Source organism: Stegodyphus dumicola, chromosome 1, assembly GCF_044657685.1.
Source record: "Stegodyphus dumicola isolate Sdum_Otavi_A_Nest chromosome 1, ASM4465768v1".
In the NCBI taxonomy this organism is placed as follows: Eukaryota; Metazoa; Arthropoda; class Arachnida; order Araneae; family Eresidae; genus Stegodyphus; species Stegodyphus dumicola.
In genome coordinates this window covers 294,991,014-295,009,527 of record NC_140768.1, presented here as the reverse complement: position 1 = coordinate 295,009,527, position 18,514 = coordinate 294,991,014, and the positions used below count along the sequence as shown (strand labels likewise).

The following is an 18,514-nucleotide window of genomic DNA, read 5'->3' as shown; positions in this document are numbered from 1 at the left end:
GTGATTAGCCATTTATAGTGATTCAACGCAAAATCGCAAAACGAAAACAATAGTCCTTCAGGGACAAAACCCCTTTGGACTAAAAAAAAAAAAAAAAAAAAAAAAAAAAAAAAAAAAAAAAAAAAAACATTTTTTACTCTTTTGTGTATTTGTTTACTGATGTAGATTTTATTATTTTTTATATTTCAGTTTAAATTTTATTCTTTTATACTTTTACGAACCCTTCTGATACTTTTGCATTTTGCAAGAAAATAATTTTTTGTTCTTTTTTTCTTTATCTTTTTTTTTTTTTTAAATCCCCCATTCCTTACGCGAAGCAGGTAGATTGCTAGTAACAGTAGCAAAACACAAATGTTCAGAACTGCGCAAGTCCAAGCGAAACACATAAAATATTATTATCATTCATCCGGGGTCTAACTCAGTGTAATTAAATGAAGTAAATGCATTGTGGAGAGTGGGAGAAATACGAAGCGTGCCGCGGCGGAACAATCACGCACCTGTTCTAAGAGGTGATCGACCGGGATCGATCAACGGCTCCGGATTCCCGGAATGTTTCGCGCGAATTTTTCCGCATTTATTCAGAAGTCTTCAAAATGTATCCCCAGTGGAGACGAGCCCCCGGTGGGGATGTGGAGATATGCGAATTGCATCTATGGGGCACGAAACGTTTTCCAGCAGTACTGTTAGCGTACCTATCGCTTGGTGAGTATTCATGTTTCATTAATTCCTAGCATTGGTATGGTACAGGATAAAGCTGAAAAAATAGAGTTATAGTTGCTCCTTAAATAACATGGGTTTAAACTGCGCGATTCAATTTATTTTCTTCCTATAGATCTTTAAATACGGTTAATTCTAGATTAACCGAGTACTGTTTTAAAAAAAAAAAGATCAGCTTTGTTTATCATAGAACAATGAAATATTACGTTCCCAGATCATCAGCATAAAACTAAAGTGACCACGGAAAACACAAAAAAGGAAACAAAATACGTGACACAACAGCAGCAATAGTAGATCATGTCATAGCATTTTTCAGTTTTTTTATTCATAACAATTTAATTGAACGTAATTAAGAATGTACAAATATTGTAGAATAAAAAAACAATGGTCTATTTGACTTTTTTACCCGAGTTTGAATTTGATAAAGCTGTTAAAATTCCTTTGTAAATATTGTTCTCTTAATGCTATTGAAAGTTTAATTTCTTCATGCCCAAGTGATACTTGTTCTTCCATTATTTACAGTGTGTTCTTTTTTGTTTTAAATATTTATGCTAGGAAATTATTTTATTCTCCACATTAAATTGCTTGGAAGAGTTTGTAAATTGTTAAAAATACTTTTCTACTGATTATTAGCCCCAAAAAGAAATAACACGAACGGACTATTAGTCTCAAAACGGGATTTTGCATCGTTCACTTTAAACGGCGAATCACTTTCCAAATTGGTTCCACTAAATATTATCGCTTTGTACTGTTTTTAAACAATTTAAATTTAAAATTGTGAAGAATCTCCATGCATATACGTATGTTCATCGCATTGTGAAAAAACGACGGTACTTAGAGCCATCAAATTTTGAATAACACAGTCTTCCATCCGAACATGCGCATCTGGAATTTTGAATTTCCAATTTTATTTTTCAACGAACGAAGTTTTGATTTAAAAACGTAACGATCTGAAAGCGAGCAACACTGTACGGAATAAAACACTTTTACCTCCAGCGCGCGAGACTGTCTACCGGGAATTCTAAAGATATGCCTTTTTTAAATATTTTGTGATTTTGCTGTTGACTGAAATTTTATGTGGCCTAAGCGTAGAGAACGTGATATTTAACAAATAAAGTAAACATACAAAACATTAATAATAATAATAATAATAATAAATAATAATAATAAAAAAAAAATTAAAGGTTTTACATTTTAAATTACGTTCAAAGCGGCGTTTTTTTAACATTTTGTCTGTTACCTTTATTTATTAAAAATGACGTTCTTCGCACTTAAACCATAAAATTCAGTTCAAGAGCAATATCGCAAAATAATTTTAAATTAAGCATATCTTTAGAATTTCCGATACGCAGTCTCACGCGCTGGAGATTTTTTTTTTTTTTTTTTTTTTTTTTTTTTTTTACTACGTTGCCGTGGCTCGCTTTAAGATCCTTGAGTTTATTAATGAAAAATTTGTTAAAGATTTACAAAATATGACATCGATAATAAAACAAATTTCAAATTTGGGCTTCCACATGCCCATATTCGCAGTAGGATAACGCCATTCAAAATTCGATGGCTCTGTGTACCGCTGTGTACCGTTGTGTCGTTTAGTTAATCTGCATACAATAATTGTAGAATTAGCAACAATTAAAAGTTTTTAAGTGTTACTAAATCTAACGAAGCCGCCATTTGTTTACATTTGAAACTCTTAGTAGAATAGTGAATTAAGTCAGTTTGCGCACCAACTACAGAGTCTTTTTGCAGAGTGGGACCAAATGTAAACTTTCAGTTTACATTTGAGATACGCATTTCAAACGTAATACTATCGAGCCATTTTTTGAAACGAATTTTCACTAGTGACGAAAAATGGTTCCGCTGCTATAACATTAATCGAAATATGTCATGCTGCAAGCATGATGAGCCAGCACAAATTATATCGAAAGCTAAATTGCGCCAGGAAAAGATCATGCGGTCAATTTGGTGAAGTTACAAAGGTGCTGTGTATTTCAAACTGTGTCTAAGAAACCAAACGATCAGCTCCGATATTTACTGCCAACAATATATGAAACCGAAGGAAGCACTCAAAGAGAAAAGGACAGAATTTAGAAAAGGAATGAAATCGCAAAGGAATCGTACCACCACGACCAGAGCGAGACCTCGCTTCAAATTCTTTAGCAACGTGCAAAATTATTGGAGCTTGGTTGGGAAGTATGTCGCATCCCGCATACAGCCCCGATCTTGCATAATCGTATTGTCATTTATTTTGAAGTTTACAAAACTTCTTAAACGGTGAAAATTTCATTAATAACGATAACTCATGGACCTTATAAGAAATAGACTAACCCAAACGGGTTTTCTCCCTCCTCTGAGGCGTTGCCGGCTGTCACCTTGACCACACCCGGAGGAGTAGGGACGACTTGCAGAAATTTAACATTGGTTGCCTATTGCAGCGTGTGTAATTGTCAAGAAAAAAAGAAAAAGCTGGCTGTAGCGCCTCATTTCACAAATTAGAATTTCTACATAGTTTTATTTTTGAAATTGAGATTGATTTTTAAAAATTTAGCATATTTATCAAGCATAATTAATGTTCCAAATAATTATAAAGCTATTGCATGCTTTCAGGGCTGGGTATTTTTTTAGCTTTTCCTATGCTGTAAGGAAATTTGTAACTACTTCTTTTAGAAAATAATATTTTAAATCTGAACTAATAGAAAATTTCAAACAAGCAATTTTCTGTTGCAATTTTTATGTTTTTTATTGATGTAAATAAATAAAAAATACTAAAATATTTAAAAACGAATTTTTGAAAGTTGTGTTTAAAATTCTAAATTGTGCTGCTTTTTTAAAATTATAGATGAGTATTATAGCACAATTTCTATGAATGAATTTTATTTCAATCATATTTCATAATACATCATAATGATATTCACGTTCTTCGCATTTAAACCATAAAATTCAGTTCAAGAGTAATAACGCGAAATTATTTTAAATTGAGCATATCTTTAGAAATTTCGATACACAGTCTCAACGCGCTGGAGATAAAAATGCTTTTTCTGTACAACGTTGTTGCTATTACTCGCTTTGAAATCCTTGAGTTTGTTAACCAGAAATTTGTTAAAGTTTTACAAAATATGAAATTGATAATAAACAAATTACAAATTTCAAATTTGAACTTCCGCAGGCCCATATTCGCAGTAGGATTACGTCATTGAAAATTGGATGGCTCTAGGTACCGTTGCTTTATCACAATGCGAGAAACATACATACATTGATGCCGCTTCTTCATTATTTAATTTTTTCAAATATAATACAGGGCGATAATATTTAGTGGAAACAGTCTGAAAAGTTATACAACCTTTTAAAGATTTCAACGCAAAATGCGAAAACGAAAACAATAGTCCCTCAGGAAGAAAGCCCATTTGGGCTAATAAACACCGACAGCATGTGGCAAAAACAGTTGAACGAAGAGAAAACGGGGCGTATCACCTATAAAAATTCTATTATATAACAATAACATTTCTTTTCACACGATCAGCACGAAATACGACAAATTTGGCGAACTTTTGGCGACGAATAATTTGTAAACAAATCATCAGAAATAGCAAGTCATCACCAAGCATATCATAAAATATTATCCACTGTGAAATTTCCCCGGTTCATAAATTTAATGAACATATAAACATTTTAAAAATCGCTTAGACAGTTATTATACTACAACAAAATAGCAATATATATACGGCTTTTTTCATATTTCTTCAATTAAATCGGCTTCTATTTTCACCGTTCAGGATCTCACAGTTGCAGCCATCGCCATATTGAAAATTATCCGTGATCCTTCAGAAGCAGAACTTTCGTCTGATTGGTTGATCTCTGCGTGGAACGCAGCTGCGAACGAAACTCTTAGCCGTGACACCCGTCTCTTGGCTAGGAGAAACATTTCTAGGAAACCTCCCGCTGAAACCAGTGCTATTAGAATCTCGTTTCTCGAAAATGTCCCGCCTAGCCGCGCGCGTCGCTAGATATGATAGCCGCTTTACTATTATCTCCTAATTAAGACACAATAACACGCCGAATAAATACTAATTCAGAAGACAAACAACAAAAATCAGCGTTATATTTACAAAATTTCCACAGGACTAGTTTCGATGGTTTTACCGAACCACCATCCTCAGCTGCAAAACCGCAAAGGTATTAGTATTAGTATTATACCCTAGTCACGTCAGCCCTAAAATCAGAAAGCTTCAAGCTGAGCCAACCTCTGAAAATAATCAAAAACCCGGTACAAGCTAGTACCTTTGCTGAGCCATTATTTGTACTGTTAGGCAAGAACTGGGTGCTTTAACGGATATTTTCTACTAGTCTCGGCAGCCCTAAAATCAGAAAGTTCCACACTGACCCAATTGCACAGTGAACACTTTCCTACACCAGCCTATCTACATAGGTTCGGCCTTAGGGATTGAATGCACCTTAACATAGGACATGCATCTCTGAAACTAATCTTCACACCTGCAGAGCACGACTAGTGGTAAGTGAAAAAGGTCTAACGACAACGTTGAAGGTAACTGCATATATGTACAGCACATTGCTCCTTATACAAAACTGTCTACTCTTAAGCACATTGCTCGGTGTCACATGACGTTTAATCTGAAAGAATATATTTTCTTCACCTGTCTAAACCGTTATTTTGTAAATAGAATGTAAATATTTCTGTGAATTATTATTTTGATACTTGTATATATATATTCTGTAAAAAATCCTATAATATCTGGTACAGTATGTGATTATATGAAACTGACATCAGTAACACTATAATTTATGCAATGCACCTTTTAAGCGTATGATACGCACTGGGGGGAAACGGTGTAGCAACAGGGTGCCTGGGTCAAGGACCCTACCCCTTGTAGAACAGATATGTTATTTCGAATACTGTCATGAGTAACTAGTATATATATATATATATATATATATATATAATATTAACAAGCAAGGTAATATATATATATAATTAAATCATGTTATTAACATTTTTTAAAATTATAAGAATAGAAATAAGGTAAGAGATAAATTAAAAGATAAATTTCTAAAAAGACTAAAGTGTGCGTCAAGTTTCAATAGACCTGAAGTGCTATTTGGTAAGGCCGAGAAAGGAGGAATGAGCTGGCTATAGCCTGATGCAGAAAAAACATTTGTATAAATAATAGGCAAACTAGTGTGAGTTTCTTGGTGCACTAGTAATAATTAATGCTTAAATCTATAACGCAATATTAAGAGGTACATATCAGATTAAATAAGTTATACAATATGGGTACTAAGTATGGTCATAGGCCGTTTACTATTATTTGGGTCATTAATGTCGTAATTGCTTTGGTTTATTTAGATTACGGCAAAGCACACTAGGGCTATCTGCCTAAGGGGAGGGATGCCTTCGTAGAGGAATTTCTAAGGGAAACTGGCTCGTATACACGTTACACATGGGGAAAACCACGAAAACGCCCATGCAGCCAGCCCGTTCGCGGGATTCAAACCTCGGATCGAACTACCAGTGTTCAGCGACTTTACCGCTCAGCCGCTGGTGGGCCTCTAAGGTCGCAATTGTACCTCCTTATAATTGCGTATCCTTATAACTTTGGCGTAGCCCGTATAGGGTCATAGGGCAAACTTTGTTTTGCAAGGTGGACCGGTCTGCGCCCTAAGCTCATCCTTATAACTGGGTTGTTGATGTTAACAAGATTGGCATAAATGTTCGGGGCGAGCCGGCAGTAAAAATATTTAAGTTGTTCTATACCCAATTCTTCATGTAACTTTTGATTTCGAACGTACCAGGGCGAATTGGTAATCTGTGTTAGGACACAATTTTGTGCCTGTTGCAATTTTTTTCTATAAGAATTGCATGAATATGCCCAGACCGGGAAGGCATAGCATAGTATGAGACGCAATACGGTATTATAAATAAACAACTTGTTGTCTATTGAAAGTACACTGTTTCGAGAAATTAAGGAGTGAAGTATGACTTTACTAACTCGAAACTTATTAAGGAGAGATGTTATGTGTGGGTGCCATGATAGAATTTTACTGAGGATCACCCCAAGATAAAGGACTTGCTTGGCCCATGGGATGACTTCTCCAAAGACTTATGATACGCAGCGTGGTCATAAAAGGAACTTTCTCGATATATAAAACCCCAGCGGCCTTAAAACCTTCAAGTTTACGGTTACAGTGAAATTATTTCGAAATTTTCGAATGGCAACACCCACGTTTTTCATGCCCAAAACTCATCAGCGCACTGAGAAACTATAAATGGCGTTGGAACGATATGCGTAAAACATTTACAAAGGAGAACATTACAAAGGACCTATGACAACATAAAGAAGGAAGTGCATTGATGCACTTTGCATAATTTCAGACGGATAGATAGTTACAGAATACCATGGGCAATACATTTGAAAAACCTTTAAAGAGCAGTGGGAGAAGACTGTTTCTCCAGTCAGGTGTTCGAACGTGCTAACAAGACGACACTTACAGAGAAACCATGAGTTGAATTATTGATAAAGCTGTTTTATCGCTCCCACCAGCGACCGAACGGTAAAGTTTCTGAGCACTGGTAGTTCGGTCCAAGGCTCGAATCCCGCGAACGGACTGGCTTCATGGGCGTTGTCGTGGTTTTCCCCAAGTGTCACGTATTAATACGAGACAGTTTACTTTAGAAAATCCTCCACGAAGGCATCCCGCATACCTTTCTTCCGTGTAGTGCCTTAAGGCGGAACACGTCAATAATAATAGTAATAATAATCTGTTTTATCTGAATGGGGAAAATGCTGCCGAATCAGGGCGAGTATTACCGGCAAAATCATAAGACGAGGCCCATGTTCCGTAAAAACTGTACGTGATTTGAAAAAAAAAAAAAAAAAAAAAAAAAAAAAAAATTGAAGAAACTGTATGCAGAGGTGGACCACGATCCGGATGACTATGTGTTTTCGTTGAAGTTGTTGCTAACGTGCATAATACGATAACTGCAGGTTCATAGCGTACTGCAAGAAGCGTTGCTCTGAATGTACCTAAAATCACAGTCTCCAACCTTCTGCGTTCGATTTTGCTGATTTTTTCTAATCGATTTCAGAGCATTCAGATGTTGCAACCTAGAGATGAGCGTGTCGACTTTCTTCATCAGATATGATGAAGATAGGCAGGTGGCCGCTGTGGATATCATGAACGGATGAGGCGCATTTCTTCTTATCTGGAATCATAAACTCCAAGAACTGCGTCCATTAGGCTGATGAAAATCCTCACAATATGGCATCAGCACTTTTACTCGAAGCTTAAGTGACTGTGTGGTGTGCGGCATCACAAGCACATTCGTTCTCGGTCCGTATTTCTTCGAAGAGGTGACTTTCACATGTATGAAAACGTGCTCTGTATAAAACAATGTTGCAGAATTATGTGATTTCAGAACTGCGGTAGCGAACTGGTAATGGCATTGTATGTGTAAGGATGGTGCTCCTCCATTCGTCGCCACATGTGTTCGGCAAGTGCTGCAACAGCACTTTGGAAACATAGTCCTCTTCCGTAACTGTGTAGTTTCGCGGCCGCCGAAATTCCCCAATTCCACGTGGATGGATTTATAGTTCTGGGATTTCCTCATTTCAAATAATAAGCTGTTGCCAGAAATTTTTATTTCAAAACATTTGTTTTTTTAAAATTCTTTATCGATATTGTTCTAAAAATGTGTAAACATCCTCTGTAGAAGTGAAAAAAGTTTTATTATGGTCAATTGTAGAGTTTTATTGTATTTGCACATGTGTAATAGCTAATTGCTATATGATTTAGTTATATATACGTATATATAATTTTATATGAAATTAGTTTCTAGTTAACGCTTTAGCTCTATAATTCGAAAGATCTTTAAGCTATGATAGTATTTCTGTGATAGAGTAAACATTTGCTAATATTTTTTCAGTGATATTAAAATTTGAGGAAAATATATTTACGATAAGAATAATTTTCTACGTTTTTAATAGTTAGTCTTAAAGTTAGCTTTGATAATTCCTGTTTTAATAGTTAGTCTTGATAAGTCATTCTAATTTTTGTCACAGATTTAGCTTTCAGGTTTTTAGTCAACATTTAGGCATTTGTCGAAGAAATTTAAATTTTAACGATACGGAAATGAAGAAAATTCAAGGGCATTTTTCAATGTCAACATTGTTAAAATCGAAGCTGTAGAGACTTTTATTTCTTTGGAATATATTTTTTGGGTCAATAACCCTCGTAATATATTTCATTATTTCGCAACATTCTCTTCCTTCCGTCAACTATGAGTTATGGATTTACAACTATAGTAATGAAACTGGAATGAACTTTGCGTGCTGTTTCGAAATGAGAGAAATATACAGATATATAAGAGAATACATAAAAGAGATTTCGACGTAACTTAATTTTGCGAATAGCAACAATATTTTCATGGAACAGAAAAATGATCGAATATGCTAAAGGTTGCTGACCGACGTTTTGTTCATTTTTTTTTCCAAAACATGGGAGAAATGCAGTAATTGCTATCTCATTTCTTCATCAACGCGTTGCGTGATTGTTTCGATAAGAAGAGAAATTTAGTTTCTTCTGATTGCGGCATTTTCTGGGAAAAAAATTTGAACTTCATTATCTATAACAGAAAAATTTCGTGAAAAGTTAATAATAAATACATTTGTCTCACCTTAAATTTAATTTTCTTTCTTGCAAAAAATGAATTTATACTGCCAGGTCATTTCGCATTTAAAATTAAATATATTAAATAAATATAATTCTGAATTGTAAACATTACAGCTTCAGCAAACTTTATGCTCCTCCTCCTTACACTGCATCTTATTTAACAAGAAGAAGAGGAAAAAAAAAAAAAAAAACCCATGGTATTTGGAAAAATATTCCTAGGATCAGTATTTAATAAAATTAAGCACGTCGTCACCACTTTTCTTCTAATATCAAGCATAAGGTTAGTTGATTAAGCAAAACAATTTGCGGTCTGTCTGACTTATGGAAAAGGATGCCTTTATGGAGAACACTTTAGTAGAAACTGGCTCTTATCCACGTTACACATGGAGAAAACCAGCCATGCAATCAGCTCGATCTCCGGGATCCGACCCCAGGGCCAACTCCCAATGTTCAGAGACTTTACCGCTCGACCACTCGCGAGGGCGGTATCTAGGAACATCATCTGTTATAAGTTTCATCAAAGGAAAAATGTCTCGAGTAATATTTACTGTGTTTTGGAAATGTGTAAGGTTATTACTTAGTTTTGCTGTCTGGAACGTAATTCTTTCCCATAACATTCGTTCGCAATCTCGTTTAGTCGATCTATTATCTGTTCATACTGATCTTTTCTTTATTCGCCATACATGCTGCTGCAGAGAGGTGGAAGCAGTAGATCCGTTTTGGGAAATATAATTTTTAGGGCACTATTTTTTTCACATAAAACACGGTTTTACTTTAAATTTTATTACTTAATTCATACAGCTAGTTTGATCTGGTTTTGAATACGTTAAGCAGGTGGTTGTGTATGCATTTCTTTGTTTTCTCCACATAAGGTATGAACAGAAGGTGACCTCCCTTAAAAATCCTAAGCAAAAGCATTCTTTCCTCCAGGCATAAACTTTGCTTTGTTTCACACCAATCAACCCGTTTAGCAGTGATAGTGACTAAGCCTTACATTTTTGTTATTTAATCTCGTTAACTATATGTAATAGTTTCGAGATTTTACATTATTCGTTTTTAATTCTCTGAAGTAAGTAACATCAGAGCTTCTTAAACTTGTAAGACTACAAACTAATATCTTGCGGAGACGATTTCGCCATTTAAGACGTTGCTCAAAAGGCATCACAAGGAACTAGTGAACTGTATCACATGTTCAGGCGCCTTGGCGGATGCCTCATCCTGAATAGAACTGCGTTGGTATGCAACACGATGTAGAATTACGGCTAACATGATGATGAGGAAGAAAGAGAGAAAAGGCAAAAGCAATTTCCCAAGCCATGAAGTCATCCAGACGAAGATATACTTCCAGAGTGAAGTTTGGTACATCAATTATAGCATTTCATGCGCTGAGTACGTTAAATACGATAAGCAATTAAGGAATGAAGTAGCAGATAGATGAGAAGAACCAAGGAAGAGTGACGGAAGTCCAACATTTTGTAAGGCGTTCAAGGCTAGACTTGTAAGCAAAAATTTGAAGAGGGTGTAAAGAGTAGTCAGGGAGGCGTGGTTATCAGTACGTGCAGTCGAAAAAGTTCATGAGAGGGGCCGTTTTCTATTGAGAGTGTAGAGACATTAGGTTACTTCGAAGCATGAAAGAGGAAAAACGAGCAACGCCTTCGCCGGGAATCGAACCACGGACCTCTCAATTATGCGCTGAGCGTGCAGACCACTACACCATGAAGACACGCTTTGAAGGCGGAAGAAATACTTTATATACTCCCCCTTTTAGTTCGGGCGCCAGTGTAGAGACATTAGGTATTTTTGGAAGTAGAAGAGGTGAAAAATATGCAACCGCGGTTGCATATCGAACCGCGGACCTCTCAAATATGCGCTGAGCGTGCAAACCACTACACCACGAAGACTTGCTAAGAAAACGGGAGAAATACCTTATAAGAGAATTTGTATTATCATAGTCCATGAATGGGATAGATTCGTTGTTATTTAAACTAATCTTAGTGAACAATTTTTTTCTGCTATTCTTGTTGTGAATGCGCTGATGAGTTCAACGTTCAACTCATCGTGAATAGCAGAATTTCTAATAAATCATTTGCTTTTGGTAATTTGTCTCAATGTGACATTCTGAAGAGTCTGTAATCTTTTAAATTGAGTATCACTAAGAAAGCCCCAGACGGGGCAGGCCATGGAGGTAAGAAAGGACTTTCTACCTCCATGGGACAGGCGTAGGCGATAATGGGCCGCAACATCAAGAGTAACTTATCATCAGGACAGAGAACGGAGTTTTGGGAAATTAAGGGGCGGTGTGCCCTACGGAATTTCTGAAGTTCTGATCAGCAGTTAATTGCATATAATTACTAAAATCTGTTGTTCTAACTAGGTTTGCCATTGGAAATAAGTAAAATAAATAATCTGAAAGACATTCATTTATACTAGTTACTGCTTCTTTATTTAATTACTCTAGTGTGATTATTGTAGTGTAGAAAAATGTGTGATTTTATACTCCGTATTTTCGAATGATGATTACAAACGTGAAATAAGGTTTTTCGCATTACCAAGATTTTTTGTAATATGAAATTAAGCTTACTCATAGTTATCATTATTATTGCTTTCTCTCATGCGTTATTCAAAATGACGGAAAATGTAAATATTTTATAAACATACTTAAATGAGCCGGAAAATGTTTGTAAGAATTCTTTCCATTTAAAAAAGTAAAGAACTCAATTTTGTGGAGAGTGTATGATAGAAGAATTAGAAAAAAGGATGAGGATGCACTAAATTAGATTAAATGTAAGCTGTTGTGAAACACATCTTTCTTAAAACTATTACGACTACATCTGCCGCCGCTGTTGAAACAATTTCTAAATTCAAACATCGTTAAAGGTCAAGTAGTTCAAAGGTCAAGTCATCATGTAAGAATGATGCTGTTATGGCTAGTAAACATAAGAGCATTCATGTTTACTTATCACGGTAATTAATAAAAAGGTATAAATTATTGCATATACAAAATCGTCGATGAGTTTAGCGAGCATAAGTTAAATCTTCTGTTGATACGAATTGCCTTACCCTTTTCAGAGGTTTGACGCTTCGGTTTTCCACATCTCATTGCTGGAATAATCTGAATGCAGTCACAGTTCAGAATATCAAGCGGGAAGCTGAAATTCTGTGGAATGCACTGGAATATGCTGTTGAATGTTTTAAAATGTTACTCGGAACTTCCAAGTTCTAAAAAATATTTAACAGATGAAAAAGGAACTGAAATGGTTGAATTCTCATAAGAAATTGGAATGAAAAGATATGAGGTATTTCTCCCGCTTTCTTAGCATTCCTTCGTAGTGTGGTGGCCTGCACGCTGGGCGCGTATCCAGAGGTCCGTGCTTCGATTCCCGGCGTTGCTCATTTTTCATCTTTCCTGTTTCTAAAAATACATAATGTCTGCACAGTGGCGCCCGAACTAAAAGGGTGGTGGAAGATGATTCTCCACATCCAGGATTTGTCAATTGGGTCCCCTAAAACCCCTGTCGCCCTTTACCATTTGGGTTAATCAGTACAGCACCACGTCCACCTTTATCTTACATTTCACATTACATTGTATATAACAATACATGATTTTTACATTCCATTGTATACTACACATCAAATTAATACCTTACCCTAACATTACATTAACTTCACATCAACTTATTACATTAAAATTCTTTCCTAGTAAATTAATGTCTACAAAGAGAAATGGACTTTTTCTCGCTGCAATTATAGAGTTCAAAGAAATTCCAACGAGAATTCAACATGCTCATGTTGTTGCAATAGTTTCCTTACTTCATCAGCTTTTGAATAAAAAGAAGAAAAATCAACGAAATTATAATTTTCATCACTTTAATATGGAATAGTGCCTCGCCGAGAGAAGGAAAAGAGTACATAAGACGAAATACAGATGAAAGGTTGGCCTGTTTGAACATTTCTTTGCCTTTTATTTTGAAACCTGGTTTCAGGAACTCGGTTCAAAACATAGTAATATAACTGAAAATTTTTGGATCAAATGTTGTGAGTACTATTAATTATGAAAGGAGGTTTTCTTCATAAATAAAAATTAACTGAGAAGCAACAGAAGTCTATAGACAGAGTACTTTTCGCTTAAAAATTTTACTACGTTTTCTACAGAACAGCGAATGAGTGTTAAAATATACTTCTACAGTATTAGCGACGATTTTGCTAGCAGAAAAGCAATAAAAATAATATTTTAGGATGCTAGTATTAAAATATTGCTTTAAATATAAACATAGTATTTTGGTGAATATCCCTTTCTGTCGTTTTGACATTTTGATGCGTATTCGAGTGGTCTAAAAGTTCTGGCTATGCCGCTGCTTAGACGGAAAGTATTCCTTGGTTAAAAAATTGTGAATATTCGAATTGTAATAAAAAACGACTGAATCCTTTCAGTTGTTATTTAAAAACAAACTAGATATGAATATAGAGGAAAAGTAAAACTGATTAATGTTAAATTGTGTTGTTCTTGTGTTCTATGATAGCACTGGAATCGCTTAATTGCTTTGTTTTTACAAATTGGCCTAGTTATTATCATATAATTCTTCAATTTCTGAATTAGTAGAATAATTAACACCACATTTTATTATTATTTTGGTTTCAGGGCAGCATTTGGTGGCAGTACATGCCTTCTGTTTCTCCTCTGCTATTTGTGCCAGAAGAAACTTCAAGAACGAGATCCCGATGCACAAAATACCACAGCACAGCAGGTACAAATTATTTTCTAATCATATCCTGATATTCTACGATTTATTGAACATGTGTTTGAGCATAACACCGTAATTTTATACGATAGTTGAAGCTCTGCAACTCGGTGTATAACCGTATATATGGCATAAAACTGTGGCAGATTTTTCTTTTCAGTCTTTGCTATTCAAAAGTGCAACCTGTCATTCCGCAGCCCTGGCGTAAAGTTCGATTTTCAATAATATCGGAGATTTACCTCATACTCTTTATAGGTGATGTAAATGTACTTTAACTGAAGCCAATTTTTGCATGATATTAATTTTATGCCTAATTTCCATAATAAGATCACATTCCGATTTATCTTAGAATTTGAAGCCAAATTACAATTAATCACAGTAATACTTCCTTATTATTATCACGCTTAGGAGGATTAGGTCTTCGTGCCGAGCGTAGCAGATTCTCCATTTTCTCCATTTTTGTAGTGATAGTTATTTCCCACATGGAGGCCTCATAAATATATACACAAACGTCCACCAGCGGCCGAGCGGTAAAAGTCGCTGAACACTGGTAGTTCGGTCCGAGGTTCGAATCCCGCGAACGGCTGGCTGCATGGGCGTTTACGTGGTTTTCCCCATGTGTAACGTGTATACGAACCAGTTTCCCTTAGAAAGTCCTCCACAAAGGCATCCCTCCTTTTAGGCAGATAGCCGTCGAGGCTCTGCCATAATCACACACACACACATTAGTTATCCGTATTATTGGGTATCTAGGATTTCAGGGCGAAGCTCCCGGTTTTGGAATGTAAAGTGCTTTGCATTTTTGTTGAATTAGTTGAAATTTGTCCGCCCATTCTTTGAACAAAATATGAGGAATTTGTTGACCCTGCGGCGTATGCCGTGTGCATGTAGGGTGGCTACGAACCATTACGAAATAATAACGAAACCTGCAGTGCATTTAAGAAGGCTATTTTTCCACGTGTTAATCCAGTGAGCACCTTTGGCGGCTTTGGAGTAGATTACATGTCAATAAAAACATTTGATAGTGCGCAGATAACCAAGTAATTTTCAAAGATATGAGTCTGTTTCCTCTGGGCTTAGAGGGCTCAAATATATGTTTAAACACTTAATTATTAGCGAATTTTCCCTTTTTTATGGATTATTTAAACGCCTTTAGCACCTGGAGTCAATACCTTTGGAATCATATTGTACAATAATGAAGCATCCTTAGCAATCCTCCCCATCCCTCCCCGATGGCACTTTAAATCAAAATACCACATTTCGAAACTAGTTTTGTAACTTTTCTTCCAACTTCCCCAACCCTTTTTTTAAGAAGGCAGTGCCAAGACACAGGCATTACATTATTCAGATATGTCTTCGCATTGAGTGCCCCACCAGTGCCTGAATGGTTAGATTGCTGAATACTGGAAGTTCGACTCGGATTTTACCACCGGCGAACGGGATGGATGAATAGTAGGTTTTCTCCGTGTACTACGTGAATATACATTGTTCCTTCATAAAATCGTCTACGAAGGAATCCCTCATTCGGCAGATAGCCCGTGAGCTTGCGATACTCAAAATAAACTATTTAACCTAATCTTCGTATTGTTCAGTAACCTCTACAGCTAGTTTAGCCATATTGTAACTCGCCTGTACACCATAGATACTCTTCTTGATCGAATATGATTCACATGTTATGAAATGCCGCTTTGCCTAGCACAGAATATTGATGAACTTGATCAGCCAGTTGGTTCTCACCTGGAATTCTAATTACATTCTAACTACATTACTAACTATGCACGTAGGACCAGGAATCTCTTGAATCGATTCAGAGATAATACAGCTTACTGATTTCTTTCATTCTGCATTTGCTTTATACAATCAAACTGTCGTACTGCTCTGAAATTATAATAATGATATCCGCGTTTTCTTTATTTCTTAAAGATTATATATTCGAAGAACGGCCTTAGGTGACTCATTAATCCGGCTTAAAATGTTATTTTTCATGTTGACCGCATTCATATTATTTTTGATTTCTATAAATATGAATTTTTTTTCAGGTGTATGTCGTGTCGTCAGCTGCGAGGAGAAGTCTTTCCGACAAAACAGTCCGTCAAGAGCCACCAGACTATGAAAGCATCTTTTGGGAGAAAAGTCTTCGATCTGATCAGCCCCCATCTTATGAGTGTGCTGTTGGGGCGAAGAATTTGCCGAAGTATTCTCTGACGTTGTAAATTGCTTTGCAGTCTTCTTTTATACAATGACATTTATACCGAAAATTTTCAATAAAACTCTTCTTTGTAAAAAGGGCTGATATGTGCTTCTTGATATTAAAAATTAGGTCCGCTGTAGCAAATACACATAAAATTTACTTACATGGAAATTAAAGGCTAGCAAACATTCAATTAAAATAAAATAACAGGCCTAACAAGTATTAATTTAGAGATCAAACAACAAAACTCAGGGTTAAATTTGCAAATATAACGTTTATTTTTGTTGTTTGACTTCTAAATTAAACATTCAATTGTAAAAGGAATTTTAAAATTTGAAATTATTTCGAATCTGCCGTTTGTGAAATTTTTGACGATTTATAATGACGATAGATAATTCAGAATTTTAAATGTACGACCTCATCATTACAAAATTGTTCTTGAGCAGATCTACAAAATGGCGGATGATTCGAAACATACCGAAGCATGGGAATCACAAGACTGCAAAGCATTGGTGTAAAAAGGTACGGTCTTTCTATAAAAGATTTAACAAGAATTGCAGATACCATCGACAAGAATTAAGAAATCCCCAAGTATAAGCGTAAATTACAGATGAGAATTCAGCATTTGAGCTCAGCATTGATGGAATATATGAGTATGTGCAACAATTTCGTTTTCCTTTCATTAGTTTTAGTTGTTTAAAAACCAGAAATTATTATTTACAGGCTTTTCGACATTTTACAGTGTAAATGTTTTTAAGACGCTAGTGCTGATTTGAACAAAAGATGTTATATAGGGTGCGGCAGCGTTCAGAGTAGGATATTAACCACTTGCGCTACGATTTAACTTCACGGTTGCGGTTCCTTGCGCTACAATATAACAAGCGGTAAAGTGTCTCATTTACGCTGCTCCGCGTCTGCGAGTGCAATCCAGAGCTGTAACTCGAGAAATAAACAATCTCGTTGTTAGGGGACGTGTGCACCACGTTATTTTCATTTTTGCGATAAATGCCTATCGACGTGGTGTTCACGTCGCTCGCGGTTTGAGACAAAAGCTTCTCGACGTGCGTGGCACGTCTTTTTAGCGCAAGTGGTTAAAATCACACCATAAGGCAGTAACTGTAATTTATTTATTGCCTCTTATGTCAATTAATAGTTAAAGGTACGCCATTTACTATTGTGTAAGACATTGTCCATGGCGTGGATTACTTGTTTCAAATGACTCTGCACAACACATTCATCTAGGCGGCGTTGGAAGCTTGCCATGATTCGGCGTAACGTATTACCTGGGACATTGTCGACGGCAGTTCGGATGCGATCCCTTCAACTCAGGAATGGTGTCACAACATGTTCGAAAAACTTCTTACTTCAGGTGCCCCCAAAGTCTGCACAAGAAAGATCAGGTGAGCGAGACGGCTAGGAAATGTCACCAAAACGGGAAATTACTCTACCTGGAAATGTCTATCGCAATGGTCCGTTCATCTGGAACTTTCCCATAACCGTCCGAAGTTCAAATGTTGCCGAAATAGACGCTGGGTAGAGTAGTTATTCTTGAAGTAGCTAGAGTAGTTATTCTTGAAATAACTTTCAACAGCAAAGGCACGATGCTGTGCACTCCACCTATCCATATCACTGTCACACTCGAAATGGCAGCTCATTAGTACGCGAATGCGGCACGAGCTGGTGCGCATTCATGCAGTACGTCATTGTACTACGCTAGTCAAATTACTCTATGAACGCTGCCGGACCCTATAAATACAGTCAATGGGTTATTTGCAGATTACAGAAAAGCCCGCGTGGAATACCTTGTCATGGAGGGCGTGTTAATGGAAACCGGCTTTAATTTAGGTTAAAATAACACGCCGAACAAATATTAATTTAGAAGTCAAAGAACAAAAGCTTCATTTTATTCCTTTGTTTTCCAGTGCACTTCAAATTTGCTCCTCCAGATCGGCTCTTGATCAAGAGCTAAATTACTTAAAAGCAGGAGCTATCGACAAGGGCTTTCAATCCAACATTATTAACCAAGCAGTTAAAAAATTCTCATCTAAACACATTAAAAGGCACACCCTTGTTTTAGGAGATTATAAGAGTTCTGTTGTCATTCCTTTCTTTCCATCAATTAGCTATAAAATTGTCCGTATTTTAAAGAAATTTTACTTTCGGGTCGTTTATTTTCCTATCAATA

The 18,514-nt window shown here is 36.1% G+C and overlaps 1 protein-coding gene across 1 annotated transcript; it reads left to right on the top strand.

Moving 5' to 3' along the window:
- Positions 1–446: 446 nt before the first annotated feature.
- Positions 447–16,424, top strand: LOC118179553 (uncharacterized). The gene is made up of 3 exons (XM_035348723.2): positions 447–702; positions 14,039–14,144; positions 16,178–16,424. The coding sequence occupies exons 1-3, from the start codon at positions 638–640 to the stop codon at positions 16,349–16,351; spliced, it is 345 nt and encodes a 114-aa protein (XP_035204614.1). The 5' UTR covers positions 447–637; the 3' UTR covers positions 16,352–16,424.
- Positions 16,425–18,514: the final 2,090 nt, after the last annotated feature.